This window comes from Dendrobates tinctorius, unplaced genomic scaffold (assembly GCF_039654945.1).
Source record: "Dendrobates tinctorius isolate UK_male_01 unplaced genomic scaffold, ASM3965494v1 ptg000007l, whole genome shotgun sequence".
NCBI lineage: Eukaryota > Metazoa > Chordata > Amphibia > Anura > Dendrobatidae > Dendrobates > Dendrobates tinctorius.
This window is the reverse complement of record NW_027361675.1, coordinates 36,476,543-36,494,489: the sequence shown is the minus strand read 5'-3', so window position 1 is coordinate 36,494,489 and position 17,947 is coordinate 36,476,543. Positions and strand designations below refer to the sequence as shown.

Below are 17,947 nucleotides of genomic sequence, written 5' to 3'. Positions count from 1 at the left end.
GCTCCTGATTCAATATGGATATTCAAAAACATTTAACCTACTGATGTCGCAATTAATTTTACTTTTATTGGTATCTATTTTTATAATTGACCAGTAGCTGCTGCATTTTCAACCCTAGGCTTATACGTTAGTCAATGGGCAGCATGGTGGCTCAGTGGATAGCACTGCAGCCTTGCAGCGCTGGAGTCCTGGGTTCGAATCCCACTAAGGACAACATCTGCAAGGAGTTTGTAAGTTCTCCCCGTGTTTGCGTGGGTTTCCTCCGGTTACTCCGGTTTCCTCCCACATTCCAAAGACATACTGGGAATTTAGATTGTGAGCCCCATCGGGGACAGCGATAATGTGTGAAAGCTGTAAAGAGCTGCGGAATATGTTAGCCCTATATAAAAATAAAGATTATTATGTTTTCCCAGTTTTTTGTGGCAAAATTAGGGGGGCGTCGGCTGATACACGAGTATATACGGTATGTAAAGATCATACACACAGTGCCTTGAAGAAGTATTCCCCTGTGAACTTTTCCACAGCCACATCTTTTCACATTACACACACAAACTTAAATTTATTTTATTGGGATCTTATGTAATATATGAACCCAAAGTAGCAAGTATATGTCAAGTGTAAAGGAACTCATACATGGTTTTCGAATGATTTCATATAAAATCCTAAATAACATGCCTCCAAAAGTCACATAATTAGTAAATTGAGTACTCCTGTGTGTACCTCATTCTCAGTATATCTACAGGGTGGGCCATTTATATGGCTACACCTAAATAAAATGGGAATGGTTGGTGATATCAACTTCCTGTTTGTGGCACATTAGTATATGGGAGGGGGGAACTTTTCAAGATGAGTGGTGACCAGGGCTGTGGAGTCGGTAAGCCACAGTTGCGACTCTGACTCCTGGATTTTACCAGGCTCCGACTCCGGCTCCGACTCCTTCATAAATGGCCAATTCATAACAACAAATTTACTGTTGTAAAATATTAAACATCGTGCTTATTCAGTTTCTCACCATCATATAAGTAATCAGACCACTTAGAGCAAAAACTACATTTATTAGAATACAATTAGAATATAGCAAATAACTTTTATAAACTTTTCTAAACTGTAAGTAAATATGCAATAAACACTTTTATGCAGTTAATAAGAAGAAATCTATAAATTTGTCCTCAGAAAAAGTATTGCCTCTGTCAGATCCTCCTTCATGGATGCCCTCAAATCTGATCTAATTATTTTGAGAGCAGAGAACAACCTCTCTACACTAACTTGTGTTGGTGGCAAAGCACTAACCACTCGGGCAACATCTCTGACAATGTCAGGATACAGAGGAATCGCTTGTTGCACTGTTATTTTTGATGAACGATCAAATTTCTCAATTTCTTTTAGTGCACATGAAAAATTCTGCTGAAATGTACTGGCTGTGTTCCTTGATGGGGATGACTCTTCTTCTATGCGGGAACGCTTTGCACGGTCCTTGTGATCCAAATATTTTTCGAAATTAAATTCATCAGTTGATGATGAGGGTGAAGATGTGGCAGGACAACTAAATTCTTCTTGTTCCTTCTGACTGTTCTGCAACCCTTTCATCCTTACTGCTATTTCAAACAGAGCTTCTTTTCCTTTACTTAGTAGGTGATCATCTAGAAGAATCCGATGCATTGGGTCTACATAAACAGCTGCCAAAAGAATGTTATTTTGTAATAGTAGCTCCTCTCTCCGTTTCATTGATGTAGCAATGCCACTTGCAATTAACCCTCCTCTTTGGGACAGGCGAAACATCAGGTTCTTCCACTCCTTTAAGAAAATACCTGGAGTTAAGTCCTCTGCTTGTAATTTTTTAGTCACTGTAAATGGGTGCTCTAGCAATTTTTCCAGCTCAGTCACCTGATTCCACTGACTTTCATTTAGCGTCAGTTGAGGGTTAGCCATGTCTACAAGAAAGGTTTTCAGTTCAACCAATCGCTGAATCATTAAGTAAGTACTGCCCCATCGTGTGGCTTGATCAATAATTTCCCCTTTTCCAGCACATCTCTTCAAAATTGAGTCAACTTTAGGGGTTCTGGCAACAGTAGCCAATTTTCTCACCTTGCCAATCAGTGCAGCAGCATGTCCTTCTTGCAGACTGTCTCTTATAGCCAGCTGTAGCGTATGCACAACACAGCGCATGTGATGAATGAAAGAACATATTGACACAGTTTCAACAAGATCATCTAAACTATCATGTTGCTGTTCATCTGAAGCAACTTCAGTTTGCTCCTCAGTTACAATACTGTGTTCCTCTATTTCAAACATTTCTGTGTCTGTGGACCCAGAATGTTCTTCTAGCTGCTGGTCACCATCATTACTCTCATTCATTAGCTTAATAGTACTTATCATATTTGAAGCATTGTCAGTTACGACAGAAAGAACTTGCTCTTTTTTAAGTTCATAGTCTTGCAGAACCTTTTCCACCAAGACCTGGAGAAACTCACTGGCGTGATGAGCTTTGGTGTCTTTTACTGCCAATGTCTTGGTAACTATTTCATTTTTGTCACAAACAAATCGGACATTGATGGCAAAATAGTTCACTCTGTGACGTGTGCAGGCATCCATTTTAAGAAACAGAAAGCGTCCCTTGAGAGTTTTTTTAAGTTCTTCCTTTTGTTTACAAGCTTCTTCGATTACTAATTTTCTAATACTCTCTCTCTCCAGAGAAACACCAAGCTTGCGGGCCATTTCCCCATTCAGACACATAAAAGCTGGTCGTGAAAATAATGAAATAGGCACACTATCCTTTACAACAAGCTCTATGATCTGTTTTTTAAATGTATCTACTGTCATTGTAACAGTAACTTTGTCACTGACAAAATATCTTGCAACTGATGGCTGCAAAGTTCTCTGCTCCTTTGTTTGGCTGGAAGAGCTGGGCACTGGTTCATTGGTTTGAATGCAGTCTTTCTCATCCACTGCTTTCAGTACTTCTGGATGAAAGCGCTGTAAATGTCTCTTTAGATTAGAAGCTCTGGTAGGAGCATTTTTATCTTTGCCTGAATATGCACTCATCTTGGCTTCACAGCATTTGTTTTCGTCTGGATCATTTGTCATACACTGACAGACATAATGTTTTCTATCTTGAGTGATGGTGAAATGTTCAAATACAGCTGATTTAATGTGATGCTTCTTTGACGTTCTCTGGTTTTTAATTCTGCATTCACAATCCAAATGACAATTGTTTTTCCTAAAAACAATTGTACAAAATTATTGCCAGGTCGTACAACTGATATAGTGGTCAGTAATACTGTTATTATTCCTCATGTACTCACAGTTAACTGATGCAAAGTTTGTTGAAAGGATAATACTTCTTACAGTCTTCCTCTTCTGAGTAGCAGGCAGCTGTGAGATGCTTGGAAGACGCACACCTAGTATGATCTAGTCTAGAGGAGGAGCTTTACTACTAAGAATTTGCAACACATTTTCACTTTCAGTTTCATACATTGTAAGTAGGGGGGTTGGGGCAGCATGAGGTTAACCAAGTATAAGATTAGATAAGGGCAGTGGAGAACAGTGACACACAAGAAGTAAGAAATGTCTCTATCTCCAGCAGAACTGCTTATCACTGTTGTTCATAGTTTGATAGAACATATATATTTGAGTAACATTTATAAAATTCATATGAAAGTTCAATTATGAAATATTAATACATTTTTTTTAAAGCTGGAGTCTGAGTCGGTACATTTCTACCGACTCCGACCAAAACTAACTCCGACTCCACGACTCCCGACTCCACAGCCCTGGTGGTGACCATGGTGGCCATTTTGAAGTTGGCCATTTTGGATCCAACTTTATTTTTTCCAATTGGAAGACGGTCACGTGACACAAACTTATTGAGAATTTCACAAGAAAAACAATGGTGTGCTTGGTTTTAACGTAACTTTTTTCTTTCATGAGTTATTTACAAGTTTATGACCACTTATAAAATGTCTTCAAAGTGCTGCCCATTGTGTTGGATTGTCAATGCAACCCTCTTCTCCCACTCTTGACACACTGATAGCAACACTGCAGAAGAAATGCTATTTTAAGGGGGTCAGATTCCTTGTAGGAATGCTCAGACCTGACACCCATAACACTGCAGAAGAAATGCGTCTAAGGGGGTCAGATTCCTTGTAGGAATGCTCAGACCTGGCACCCATAACACTGCAGAAGAAATGCTAGTCTAAGGGGGTCAGATTCCTTGCAGGAATGCTCAGACCTAACACCCATAATGTGGTGGTGCACCATCTTGCTGGAAAAACTCGGACCGTGCCATCTTCAGTGCATAAAGGGGGCAACACATTATCAAGTAGCAATTTCAGATATCCAGTGGCCTTGAGGTTTCCATTGATGAATTCCCCCACTATCTTTGTACCCCATATATCACACCATACCATCAATTATGGGTGTCAGGTCCGAGCATTCCTACATGAACAGTTTCCTGGAAAGTGAACTGGTCATCGTGGGCCAGTTGAATGGCCACCAAGGTCTCTCGATCTGACCCCCTTAGACTTTTATCTTTGGGGTCATCTGAAGGCAATTGTCTATGCTGTGAAGATACGAGATGTGCAGCATTTGAAACAACAGATACTGGAAGCCTGTGCTAGCATTTCTTCTGCGGTATTGCCATCAGTTTGTCAAGAGTGGGAGAAGAGGGTTGCATTCACCAACCAACACAATGGGCAGCACTGCTTTCTGATACATACGTACCCCACTGAATCAAAATTATACAGTATTATATGAACAATATTAGCGCCCTTGGGACTTTCACTCAGTGTCTCAGTAATGTCTTCAGCAGATTGCCACCAGTCAGTGACTATAATGACGTCAGCGGTCAATGTGTTAAACAGTACATTGGACTAAAATGCACAAATTATGCTTATGTTTCGCCATCATGTTCCACAGCGCTGTCCGTATTGGGACTCTCAATCTAAATTCCAGTGGGAGGAAACCCACGCAAACGCAGGGAGAACATAAACTTCTTGCAAATGGTGTTCTTGGTGGGATTTGATCACAGGACCCCAGTGCTAACCATTGAGCCACCATGCTGCCCCAATTTATTAAAAGGCATATTAATCTTAACGAATTTGGTGCAGCCTTTAGCTGCAATATACCACAATAGGACATGTATTCAACTTGTTGATGGGAGAACATTTATGTCATAATTTACGCCACTTTTTTGGCATAAATATACAGTAACTCATTTGTTGGCTCTGCTCAGTCACACCCTGTGTCCCAGCAAAGTTCCACCCACTTTGAAAAAGCTGACGTTTTTGCCGAGTCTAGCCTAAATCTTGAAAAAGAGTTGCACAAAAATTTGGTGAGATTCTACCCATTAATCTATGTAGGTTGTAGCTACATGTACAGCATGCATCTTTGCCCTTCTGTAAGACCCAATTGCTAGGGATCCTACTTAAAGAGGTTGTCCACTACTTTTACATTGACGGCCTATTGTTAGGATAGTTATTCAAGGTCTGATCGGCCAGGGTCAGACTCCTGGCACCCACACTGATCAGCCGGTATCAGTGTTTGTACCCGCTGGCTGGAAGTACTCACTTGCTGAGGGAGCTGCTATGTCTACTTTGAAGTAGCTGCCGTGGGGTATTGCACATCCACCTCCTATTGATTTGAATAGGAGGCAGATGTGTAGTACCAAGCCTCAGCCACTACAAGTAGATAGAGCAGCTCGGTAAACGAGTACTGGGTGTCAGACCCCGACCGATCAGACATTGACGACCTATCCTGAGGATAGGCCACCAATGTAAAAGTAGTGGACAATCTCTTTAATATGGAATGTAAATCCACTGTTTTCCTTGCTTGTACCGCACTGTCTTTTATAATTGTTACAATATGTAAACCCCTATATTAGGTGGAGTTCTATATAAAAAACCTAAACATTTATATAGTGCTATACATACATAGCTACTGTATATTCAATAATGTTCCATTTCCTGTCTGTTCTAGTTAGCACACTTACATTTATTTCTAACATTTCTTGTTATCTGCTAGGCAACACAAGGAAACAGCAAGAATCACAACTTTTGTTGGAGAAGATCTGTCCTTAAATATCCACCTGCTAACAAACAATGTAAGAAAAAGTACAAGTCGCATAATGATGGCTGCCACCCTCTTTCTCTACAGGCAATTTGCACAAGGTCACAATGAAGATGATACTTTTAGGACCCAGTTATATTTAGCTGCTGATTTTTTTTATCAGCTAGGTGAATGCGAAAAAGTGAATAAATTTAAAAAGCTGCCGACAAAAAAAATATGCCAATGTCTGCTGCAATGCAGGACACGTGTTTCTACCAATAAATTCTTCCAATTTCACGACCCAAATGTTTGAAACATAAATTTACATTTTATTTTAATTTGAAAATTATGTAGAAGCACAATAAAATTGGGAGTAAGTTTATGTTTCGCAGTAAAAATTATATGACTCAGTTCATAATTTATTAGCTTTTGCCCGCGCATATTGCATTATAAAAAATACAAAGCAAATACGGCCCTGGAAAGAATCCATGGAGCTATACTACTATAAATCTGCATTTAAATAAAAAATATTAAATTTTATCCAACACATAAATCCACCAATTGCATGTTGCTGTAGAAACTGTGTAAAACACAATGAGGAGCAATTTACACCAGAAAACTGGCTTTAAAAAGACACATTTTTGTGCGACGGGTAGTTTTGCAAATATTTGCATGTTTCTGAATTTTTACAAAAGCTCCTCCTACTTTTCTTTAATAGCGTATGGAGCCTAGTTGGTGAAGGTATGGTTGCTCGATGGAATTACTAATTTATAAAGCCTTTTATAGAAAAAAAAAAAATCAGCTCCACGACTGGAGTACAATTGTACATTTTCTGATGGGCAGCTGGAAGATGAATATGCCCCTTAATGAATTAGGTTCATATTACTCCATCGGACTCGATCAAGACTTACATTAAAAAAAAAAAAAAATCACAGTTATGAATTTTTTCATAATTTATTGCAAGCTGTAAGGTGTGTCCTATTTTTAAGCATTCAATGCCCCCTGAAAACATCTGACTTTCCATAAAATATCTGATACACATGATCAAGGTTATAGTGATCTTAATGCATCTTTAGTAAAGTGAAAGAAGAACAATAAAAGCAACCATACACCTGTGGGTAAACTAGCGAGCTGGCGGAGAGGGGAGTTAGCGGTTATCAGACACCTGTGTGTCTGGAGGTCGCAGGACACATGTACAATACCTTCTCATTATGAACACGCCCCAGAATGTATGTGTAGACTGTATATGATCAGAACAGTTCACCTCTTGAGTATGGCCACATTAGTCCTTTGAAAGGAAATTGTCATCAGGTTTTTGCTACCTCATCTGATCTGAATATAACGGTAGAAACCCCGATTCCAGCAACTTATCATTTACAACTTTACAGCTTGCTGCAGTTTTGATAAAAATCAGTTTTATCTGCTACAGATCTTACAGTTCTCTGAAAGCTGAGCTCTGCATAACCCCGCCCACAACACTGATTGGCAGCTTACTGTGTGTGCACAGGCAGAATGCTGCCAATCAGTGGTGGGGGCGTGTATGGCCCACATAACAGGTTTACTAGTACTCCAGTGATAAAACAGGGATTTTTATCAGAACTACACCAAGCAGACCAGTAAGTGACAGTGCTGGGATCATAGTCTCTGTCTCTACATTATGCTTCTCTCAGGTTAAGTGGCAAAATCCCATTTTAGAGAACAAATACACTATTCAAATTAGACAAAAAAGTATGATGTATTACATCAGTGATAGGCTGCATGAAGCCATTTTACATATAAACCTTTAGAATGTTTAATCTATTGTAAAACCAATTATCACAAAATTGAGGCAATTTATTTAGGCTACACACACAGTTTACATTGTTTTTGGCATTCTTTAAAGGCGGTTTCCAGAATTATAATATTGGTAGTCTATTCTTATGACATGGCACTAGCTGGAGGTCCATGGCACCTTCACTAATCGGATCAGCTGCGATGCCCCAAGTTGGAAAGCACTGTCCGATATTGATAATTATTTGTAGCCCATTCTAGTAGGGGGTCTCAATATTACAATACATATATAATCACTTAAAGCAGAAGTTGAAAATTTTACATAAAAAATAAACTCTAGGTGCAATGGCTCCCAGTTCCCAGATAATGTTGCCTACTTGGTGCAGTTTTTTTTAGGACAAATTTTGCACTGGAACACAATACAGAACAGTAAATGTAAATCCAGTCCTCAGGTTACATATAATTCCGCTGGAGATTTTTGGAGGTGCTGCAGAATTTGATATTAAAATGTCAAAATTCTACAGCAGAGGAGACCAATGATGTCATCAAGTTAACAAGGAAGCAAAATGACGCAGAAGACAAACTGCAGGCATCAATGTCAAGATCTCTTCTGTAAACCATGATCACCTAACTACATGGATCACATGTAATAAGCCAAAGGACCATTCAATCAGCAGCCTTTTACGCTTAGGTTTCGCTGTGCATTTTTCGCTTGTAATAGCTAAAGTGGAAAAAACAGCTTCAAGTACATGAAACCGTTTGAGTAATCTTTTTACAACATCCATCTGCCTGCTCTAGAAATATAAATAGCATTATCAATTATACTCACCTCCACTGCAACGCTGCTTCTGTTCCTTCCCGAAAGGCTACAGTGGTGAGGTCAACAGCAAATTACATCCACTCTGACTAGCTGCAGCGGTTATGTGCACTGTCAACAAAAATTGACGCATAGCTGGAGAAGTGGCAGATGAATATTGTGGATTAAATATTTTAACCCAATCCTCTTGCACTAGCAAAAAATAATTCATGTAAAACCCCATAAAAGCGGACTCCCAAACCATGGGCAGAATCAGAGACCAGCTGCTGCCTTACAAACATCTATATTTTACTCTGAAACATTATCCTGGGGACTAGGTCACTAGTCTAAGATGCATTATCCCACCAACTTAATCCCACCAGCTCAGCTAGACTAACATTTCTCTCCCTATAAACCCATATATTCACGATTCATCATTTGCATCTTTTAAGTCACTTTAAAACGTAGGATAAGAAGCCAAACCATAGACTCAATTTGCAGCTTTTTGCCCCTTATCAGTACAAAGCAGGAGAACTAATTTGGCTGAATAATATATAAAGTTTCTCCTGCTGGAGAGCATCAAATCAACATCGGTTGACTTAAGGGGGTTTTACACTAAGCGATATCGCTAGCAATATCGCTAAAACGTCACTGGTTTTGTGACGTTATAGCGATATTGCTAGCGATATCGCTATGTGTGATACTTACCAGCGACCGGCTCCCCCGCTGTCCATCGCTGATCGCGCGAGAATGTCCGGCTCCATTTCTCGTCGGGCGCTTCCTGCTGAGACTTCCTGCTGTGACGACAAGCGACGCTGGACGCGGGCGGGAGGAGGTCAGGATCGCTGTGTGTGAAAGGTGAGTATCGCGTGCTGCGTCGCTGCTGCATCGCTGTGAGATCTTTCTGTATGAAAGCTCAATAGCGATCATTTAGCGATGCACCAGCGATCCTGACCGGGTCGGATCGCTGGTCGGATCGCTGGTGCATCACTAAATGTAAAAGGGCCTTTACTGTTCATGCAATTCTCATCTGAGAATTTACATATTCAAATAGCCTCTTCATAGGGAAGAGGACAGGAACTCTAGTGCCATCGAATGCATGTAGCAATCCTAAAAGTCTATATTGACCCATTAAAAGGACCTGGACATAGGATTTAAATGACCCAAAACATGGGTCAAGGCATGGCTTAAGTCAAATGGCAAGGCCCTTTAAAAGGTTCAATATTAACTGTCTCGTCCTCTCTGAAGAGTATATGTGCATATTTAAAATCCCAGGGGAACATTGCATGGCCAATAAGTCTCCCTACGCTCTCCAGAAGGAGAAGCTTTACTCCTCAGACCGCCGTTAGCAGGTGAGTAATGGTTTTTATTTTTATAAACATTTCCTGCAGCTAGTCTCATTTCTTCAACTCGGACAACTCTTTAAGAAATGGTTTTGTAACATAATCAATCCCATTTCTGTCCCCTTCCAGACAACTCCATGTGGTAAATGTATGACGAACTTGCATTTAAAGCGCGTGTGAGATGAATGTATTCAATTAAAGCGTCTATAGGAACATAAAGAGCGTCTGCACAGCTCCACAGGGGATGCGCTGGATGCTTCTTTTTTATTTCGGCAATATCCTAGATAATTCGCAGCGAACAGAGAAATAACTATAGGAAAAATAATCAAAATGGTAGTTCTTATCCTGGAAGAGAAGCAGTAACAGACCGACTAGTCAAGAAAGCTATGAATACAGCAAGCTGCTGCCTGGATAACTAGATGATCAGCAGTCCGTCATACATTCCAATTTATCACAACTATTAGTAAAGTACTTCACAGTAAGATTTGTACAGTGCACAGTGGTGAGTAATCTTTCATCTGCTTTGCAGGTCCACAAACAGTTGATTCTGTATTTGCGATATCCAGTGCAACCACCACATTTGTCCCAAAAGGTTTCCATAGAATCGAAAAAACAAGGCTACTTATTTTCCAGAAACAGACATACCTGCTCATCGGTTTTGTATAGTATGGTAGCTTGACTCCATTGTCGAGAAGCAATACCAAACACAACCTGTGGACAGGGGAGGCACTATTTTATGAAAGAGGAGCCGTGTTTTTCGAACCCTGTACAATCCCTTCCAAACATCAATAGCTGACCCACAGCTATTCTTCACGTCTCACAATTAATCAGCTATCCAAAAATGTATACATACAGTATGACAGCAGGAAAAATAGCAAGAAATGACTAATTTATTATATCTTTAGTTAATGTAGACTTTTCCCAAACTGAGTAAGTCTTTAATAGGCCAAGCCCATTCATCTTGACACTATTCTTTTCCAAACTCCATCAAACTTGTGCACTCGGCTCAGGTAGGCACACACGTCTATTTCTAAATCCCACAATACACAGTAGATAAATTGTTGGATGAACAATGGTTTAGCCGATCGTTTGGCAGGAAGCCATCTTGCTCGACTCCCCATACACAGGAGTGCTCGCACTGCTAAGATCTCCTGTCTTCTCTATGAGACATTTATGGTAACATCTTATCTCTTAGAAAACAAATGGATCGTCAGTCCAAAATTGAACTTGCCAGTTCCTTATATCCCCACCATTATTTAATAATTTTTTGGATGATTGTTAGCCTCTTTACAGGGCAAGATAATCATAACATACGCACTTTTAAAGGGAACCTGTCATCAGTTTTGTACGGTGTCAACTAAAACTATGACCTTAATCTGCGCCTGTGCTGCAGTCCATCAATGGCTATATAACCCCAGGACTCTCACTGTATATTCTCAAAAAAACTTCTGAAGTTCTCCCACGCTGTATGTTAATCCTGCTGGTCGGTTCAATAGTCGTCGTCTCAGTGGTTTCCATCCCTCCTCCAGACTGCTGATAGCCATCCTTCTGCTGTAAATGACATGGATGACTCCTTCTGTGTCATCCACATAGCCAGGCGAATGGGGCTGAAAACGCAAGTGTGCATGCACAGTTATGCTTTAGGCTCTGCCCGCGATAGGGCAGATCAAAGGGAGCAGGTGCGAGTCTGCAATTTCTCTGCGCAGGCGCAAGATTTCGCCCGGCTACAGGAGGAGCATGGTATAGAGAAGCCTGAGGAGAGATGGATACCACAGAAACAACGCCTATCAGTCCAGACCGACAGGATTAACAAACTTTTTGGAGTTATTGCGCATTGTTTTATGTGGGGTAAACAGGAGGTGGGGAGTTAGGGACTTATATAACCATTGATGAACTACAGCACAGGGGCAGATTAAGGTTATAGTTTTAGTTGACACAAGGAAAAACTGGTGACAGGTTCCCTTTAATAACACTCATTCACGATTATCTTGCATTGCAAGTGCCCAATTAAGGCAAGTTTATTGCTCTGATAGCCAGTAACATCTGGGAAGAACAAAGGATTAATAATCCATCTTGCTAGACTTTACTCTCCTCCAATGTTTATGCTCAGGCTGCTAACAGCTGACCACAATAAACTTGGAAAGTCAGAAAGGCAATCTTCTGCTATAATTACTTGTAAGGAACCCAACCTGTAAGTATGGAACAAAAAGACATTGATAAAGAAAAAGAAGAAAACATACCATAACACAATAGTGTCTTACCTCTGCAACTTTTGGAGGGACTCCATCTCCTAACACTTCTCTGATGAAGCACTGTTGACTCATATAATAAGAAGGGCCACCACACGTTCGTTTGAAAGCATCTCTCAGCCGCTTTAATTCAACATCCGTCACTAGAATGAAAGAAAATCAGCCACTTAATCCTACAATATTGTAAAAAAATGACTGAACACTTAATACATAAAAGGTGAAGAACTGGATCATTTGCTCTCAGACATGTACTGTTCAGTGATTAGAATCAAAATACACTAAAAATTTAAGCTAAGAAATCCCCTTAACTTTAGCATTTTTACGGAGCATTAAAATACAGTTGTGCTCAAATGTTTACATACCCCGGCAGAATTTTTGCTTTCTTGGCTTTCTTCAGAGAATATGAATGCTAACACAAAAATTTTTTCTCCACTCATGGTTAGTGGTTGGGTGAAGCCATTTCTTGGCCTTGTGTTTTGAATAGTTGTCATGTTGGAACGTCCAAGTATGTCCCATGCGCAGCTGATGATTCCAAATTTACCTCCAATATTTGCTGATAACATGCTGTATTCATCTTTCCTTCAACTATGTTTTATGTGCCTTTATAGCTCACACATCCCCAAAACTTCAGCGATCCACCGCCGTGCTTTACAGTAGGAATGGTGTTCCTTTCATCATAGGCCTTGCTTATGGTTGTGGCCAAAAAGTTCAATTTTGGTCTCATCACTCCAAATTACCTTACTCCAGAAGTATTGAGGCTTGTCGCTGTGCTGTTTTGCGTATTGTAGGTGAGATACTTTGTGGCATTTGCGCAGAAATGGCTTTCTTCTGGCGACTCGACCACGCAGCCCATTTTTCTTCAAGTGCCTCCTTTTTGTGCATCTTGAAACACCCACACTGCTAGTTTTCAGAGAGTCCAGTATTTCAGCTGATGTTATTTGTGGGTTTTTCTTTACATCCCAAACAATTTTCCTGGCAGTTGCGGACAAAATTTTTGTTGGTCTACCTGCCAGTGAGTTTTGTTTTTACAGAACGCCTGATTTTCCATTTGTTAATCACAGTTTGAACGCTGCTGACTGGCAATATCAATTCCTTGGATATCGTTTTGTATCCCTATCCTGTTTATACAGTTCAACTACCTTTTCCTGTAGATCCGCTGACAATTCTTTTGCGTTCCCGATGACCCACAATCCAGAAATGTCAGTGGCTGGATGAAAGATGCGAGAGTCTGTCTTGATTCTCAGAAACACACTGTGCTTGTAATCAGTGCGTGTGCATAAAGCTATCAGGTCACAGGTGAGAATGTTACCTTTATTAGCCATTCAAACCCATTTGTGTCAACTTCTGTGCATGTTATCAGGCCAAAATCACCAGAGTACGAGAACTTTTGATTTGAGGTCATTTGAATGTTTTGGGTTGACATTATGATTTAAAAAGAGAAAACAAAGTTTTGACAATAAATGGCTACACCCAACCACTAACCATAAGTGGAGAAAAAGGTTTGGTGTTATCATTCATATTCTCTGAAAAAAGACGAAGAAAGCAAAAATTCTGCCGGGGTATGTAAACTTTTGAGCACAACTGTATTTTAATGCTCCGTAAAAATGCTAAGGTTAAGGGGATTTCCACTACCAACAGGTGGAAACATCCTGGAATTCAATTCAACGTCAACAGGCAGAGCCTTCTTTTGACCAGCAGAGCAGACAATTTTACAAGGATTGCCAACAAGGGCCCGGTCCTAACAAAACCTATCACGACATGTGATTGCCAACAAGGCCCCGTCTCACATAGCGAGATCGCTAATGCGTCACCGATTTTGTGAGGCAACAGCAATCTCGCCTGCGAACTCACTACATGTGACACGCAGCAGCGACCGGCCCCCCCTGCTGGATATCGCTGATCGTGCAGGAATGTCCTGGGCCATTTTTTCGTCGTCGGCGTCCCGCTGGCCAGCACGCATCGCTGTGTTTGATCGCTGGATCATTGCTGCGTCGCTGAAGAGATCATTTAGCGACGCACAAGCAATCCCAACCAAGTCGTATCGTTGTCGGGATCGCTGGTGCTTCGCTAAGTGAAACGGGACCCTTAAGATATACATAGATGTCCCAATGCAGTATGATCATTCAAAAAAAAAAATTGGTTCGACCATAATACTACACAGCGCTTGTTGCTGTTCTGAACATTGTCCCCTAAAGCATGTAAACAAAACAGATGGACTTGCTGGACCTGAAAATCACCAATATTACTACATTCTGAAGTGTTTTATATACTAACATGTTATCCCCAAATCATGTGTTTCTACACACAGACTAATGTATAGTACTGGTTGTGTAATGGCAACAAGGCTATTTTGAAACTTCGTGAACAGGTTCTGCACCATTCTACAGTGTAAAGCACCACATACGCAGAGTAATGTCGTACCTGCCAATAGCAAGGCGCAAAAGAGCTCAATAAATGTTAAAAAAAAATTAACATATGCACTGCCATGTCAAAACAACTTGCTGTGCATGTGTTCAGTCATTCATCTTCTGTTAACCGCTTCAGGCTCTGATACCTGTGAAGTCACCCAAAAGGGGACCATCTTGCCACTTCACAGCTATTTAGGATACATGGGAGTCCGTCTAAGGCTAGGTTCACATTTGCAGATGGCCGAGCTGCGGACTTCCTCCTTGAAGCTCCGCCCACTGCCACACCTCCTCCGGTCAGCTCCGCCTACGTCTGCATGCGGCCTGCGTACCTATCTTTAACATGGGGTACGCAGGTCATGCGGATGTATGCGGATGTCTCCGCATGCGTTGTTTTGCTGAAGCGGCGACTGCATCAAATTCCAACTTGTTGAGTTCGCCGCCGGTCGCCACATCGTCAAAACGACACATGCGGAAGCATCCGCATACATCCGCATGACCTGCATACCCAATGTTAAAGATAAGTATGCAGACCGCAAGCAGACGTAGGCGGAGCTGACCGGAGGAGGTGCGGCAGTGGACGGAGCTTCATGGAGGAAGTCTGCAGCTCGGCCATCTGCAAATGTGAACCTAGCCTTAATTAAGATGTGCCTCTGCAGTTGTAAACATACGCTGTCCGAGTTGGGGGCACACCAACGTCTTTTAACCCGTAGCCATTACGCCTCAGCTTAGACTCATGAAAGACAAGTCGATGACAAGCTGGGGCTCACAGAGCCATAAAAGTGTTGAGTCAAAAGTCCAACTAATTACAAATCCATATATCACTCTGAGATCTGCAATTGCAAGGAGATAGCTTGCTAGTATAGGTGAGGGAAAAAAAATGGGTCCCCATAATGTTATATTATAAGATATTAGAAAAATGGTTAGGTCACGAAATGTAAATCCAGTAGATACATTGATTGTTGGATGGTAGCAAAATTTGCCACCTACTTACACAACAAAAGTAATCCAATAACGCAACAGTCACATAAAGCAAGTCAACACCACTACAAACATCTTGACAATTCTTTCACAAAACGAGTGTAACAACGCTACTCAAGAGGCAAATTATAAGCTCCGCAGAAGCAAAAATGCACAGAGAGATCGTCAATGAAGCTCCGGAATACTAATAAAGCAACAGCAGTTTATTTTCAGTAGACAGCTCTCAAAAGCAATGCAACATGAGGCCTGTAAAAAAACCTGCTGTAAGCGGCTTACAGCATTATAACAGCATTATGACAAATCACTTTCACAGAGGGAAATGGCTCATATTCAGTACTAGGAGATGCCCTGTCTACACCAAGGCTTTAGAAAAACCGGTCAAGCAAAGTGTGTTAAAATGGTATACGTGTCAGCGTTTCTGGAAATTGGATAAATAAATGGTGAAGCTTCTCCTATCCCTCGCAATGTTTATCATGCACCACACACACTGCGTACACTGATGCCATCCTTGTGCCATAACGGTTTTTCACAGCTCCACAGGCGGGAATCGGAACTTTTCATCTGGTTGAGTGAATAAAACAACTATGTCTCCATGAATTTTGAATGGATCACAGTCTATGAAAACACACGGATATGCTAACAGCCCCATAGACTATAATGGGCACATGTGGTGTCTATGAACATTACGGATAGAACATGTACATGCAACACAGACGTCTGAATGGAAGACTCATACAGTTAGGTCCATATATATTTGGACAGATAACATTTTTCTAATTTTGGTTCTAGACATTAACACAATGAATTTTAAACAAAACAATTCAGATGCAGTTGAAGTTCAGACTTCCAGCTTTCATTTGAGGGTATCCACATTAAAGTTGAATGAAGGGTTTAGGAGTTTCAGCTCCTTAACATGTGCCACCCTGTTTTTAAAGGGACCAAAAGTAATTGGACATTTGACTCCAAGGCTATTTCATGGACAGGATTGTGCAATCTCTCCGTTATGTCATTCTCAATTAAGCAGATAAAAGGCCTGGAGTTGATTTGAGGTGTGGTGCTTGCATTTGGAAGGTTTTGCTGTGAAGGAAACAAGCGGTCAAAGGAGCTCTCCATGCAGGTGAAACAAGCCATCCTTAAGCTGCAAAAACAGAAAAAACCCATCCGAGAAATTGCTACAACATTAGGAGTGGCAAATTCTACAGTTTGGTACATCCTGAAAAAGAAAGCACTGGTGAACTCATCAATGCAAAAAGACCTGGGTGCCCACGGAAGACAACAGTGGTGGATGATTGCAGAATAGTCTCCATGGTGAAGAGAAACCCCTTCACAACAGCCAACCAAGTGAACAACACTCTCCAGGAGGTAGGCGTATCAATATCCAAATCTACCATAAAGAGAAGACTGCATGAAAGTAAATACAGAGGGTTCACTGCACGGTGCAAGCCACTCATAAGCATCAAGAATCAAAAGGCTAGACTGGACTTTGATAAAAAAAAAAAAAAACATCTAATAAACCCAGCACAGTTCTGGAAGAACATTCTTTGGACAGATGAAACCAAGATCAACCTCTACCAGAATGATGGAAAGAGAAAAGTATGGCGAAGGCGTGGTACAGCTCATGATCCAAAGCATACCACATCATCTGTAAAACACGGCAGAGGCAGTGTGATGGCTTGGGCATGCATGGCTGCCAGTGGCACTGCGTCACTAGTGTTTATTGATGATGTGACACAGGACAGAAGCAGTCGAATGAATTCTGAGGTATTCAGAGCCATACTGTGTGCTCAGATCCAGCCAAATGCAGCCAAACTGATTGGTCGTCGTTTCATACTACAGATGGACATTGACCCAAAACATAAAGCCAAAGCAACCCAGGAGTTTATTAAAGCAAAGAAGTGGAATATTCTTGAATGACCCAGTCAGTCACCTGATCTCAACCCAATTGAGCATGCATTTCACTTGTTAAAGACTAAACTTCAGACAGAAAGGCCCACAAACAAACAGCAACTGAAAACCACCGCAGTGAAGGCCTGGCAGAGCATCAAAAAGGAGGAAAAACAGCGTCTGGTGATGTCCATGAGTTCAAGACTTCAGGCAGTCATTGCCAACAAAGGGTTTTCAACCAAGCACTAGAAATGAACATTTTATTTACAATTATCTGTCCAATTACTTTTGGTCCCTTTAAAAACAGGGTGGCACATGTTAAGGAGCTGAAACTCCTAAACCCTTCATCCAATTTTAATGTGGATACCCTCAAATGAAAGCTGAAAGTCTGAACTTCAACTGCATCTGCATTGTTTTGTTTAAAATTAATTGTGGCAATGTCTAGAACCAAAATTAGAAAAATGTTGTCTCTGTCCA

General features: G+C 40.9%; 1 protein-coding gene across 2 annotated transcripts in view; it reads right to left on the bottom strand.

The window, feature by feature from the left end:
• The window catches only part of USP32 (ubiquitin specific peptidase 32), a 315,539-nt gene that overhangs the window by 258,430 nt on the left and 39,162 nt on the right, over nt 1–17,947 (bottom strand). For both annotated transcript variants that reach the window (XM_073573376.1, XM_073573384.1), the window contains exon 2: nt 12,213–12,343. In XM_073573376.1, coding sequence (XP_073429477.1) covers nt 12,213–12,343 — 131 coding nt within the window. The remainder of the gene's footprint in view (nt 1–12,212; nt 12,344–17,947) is intronic.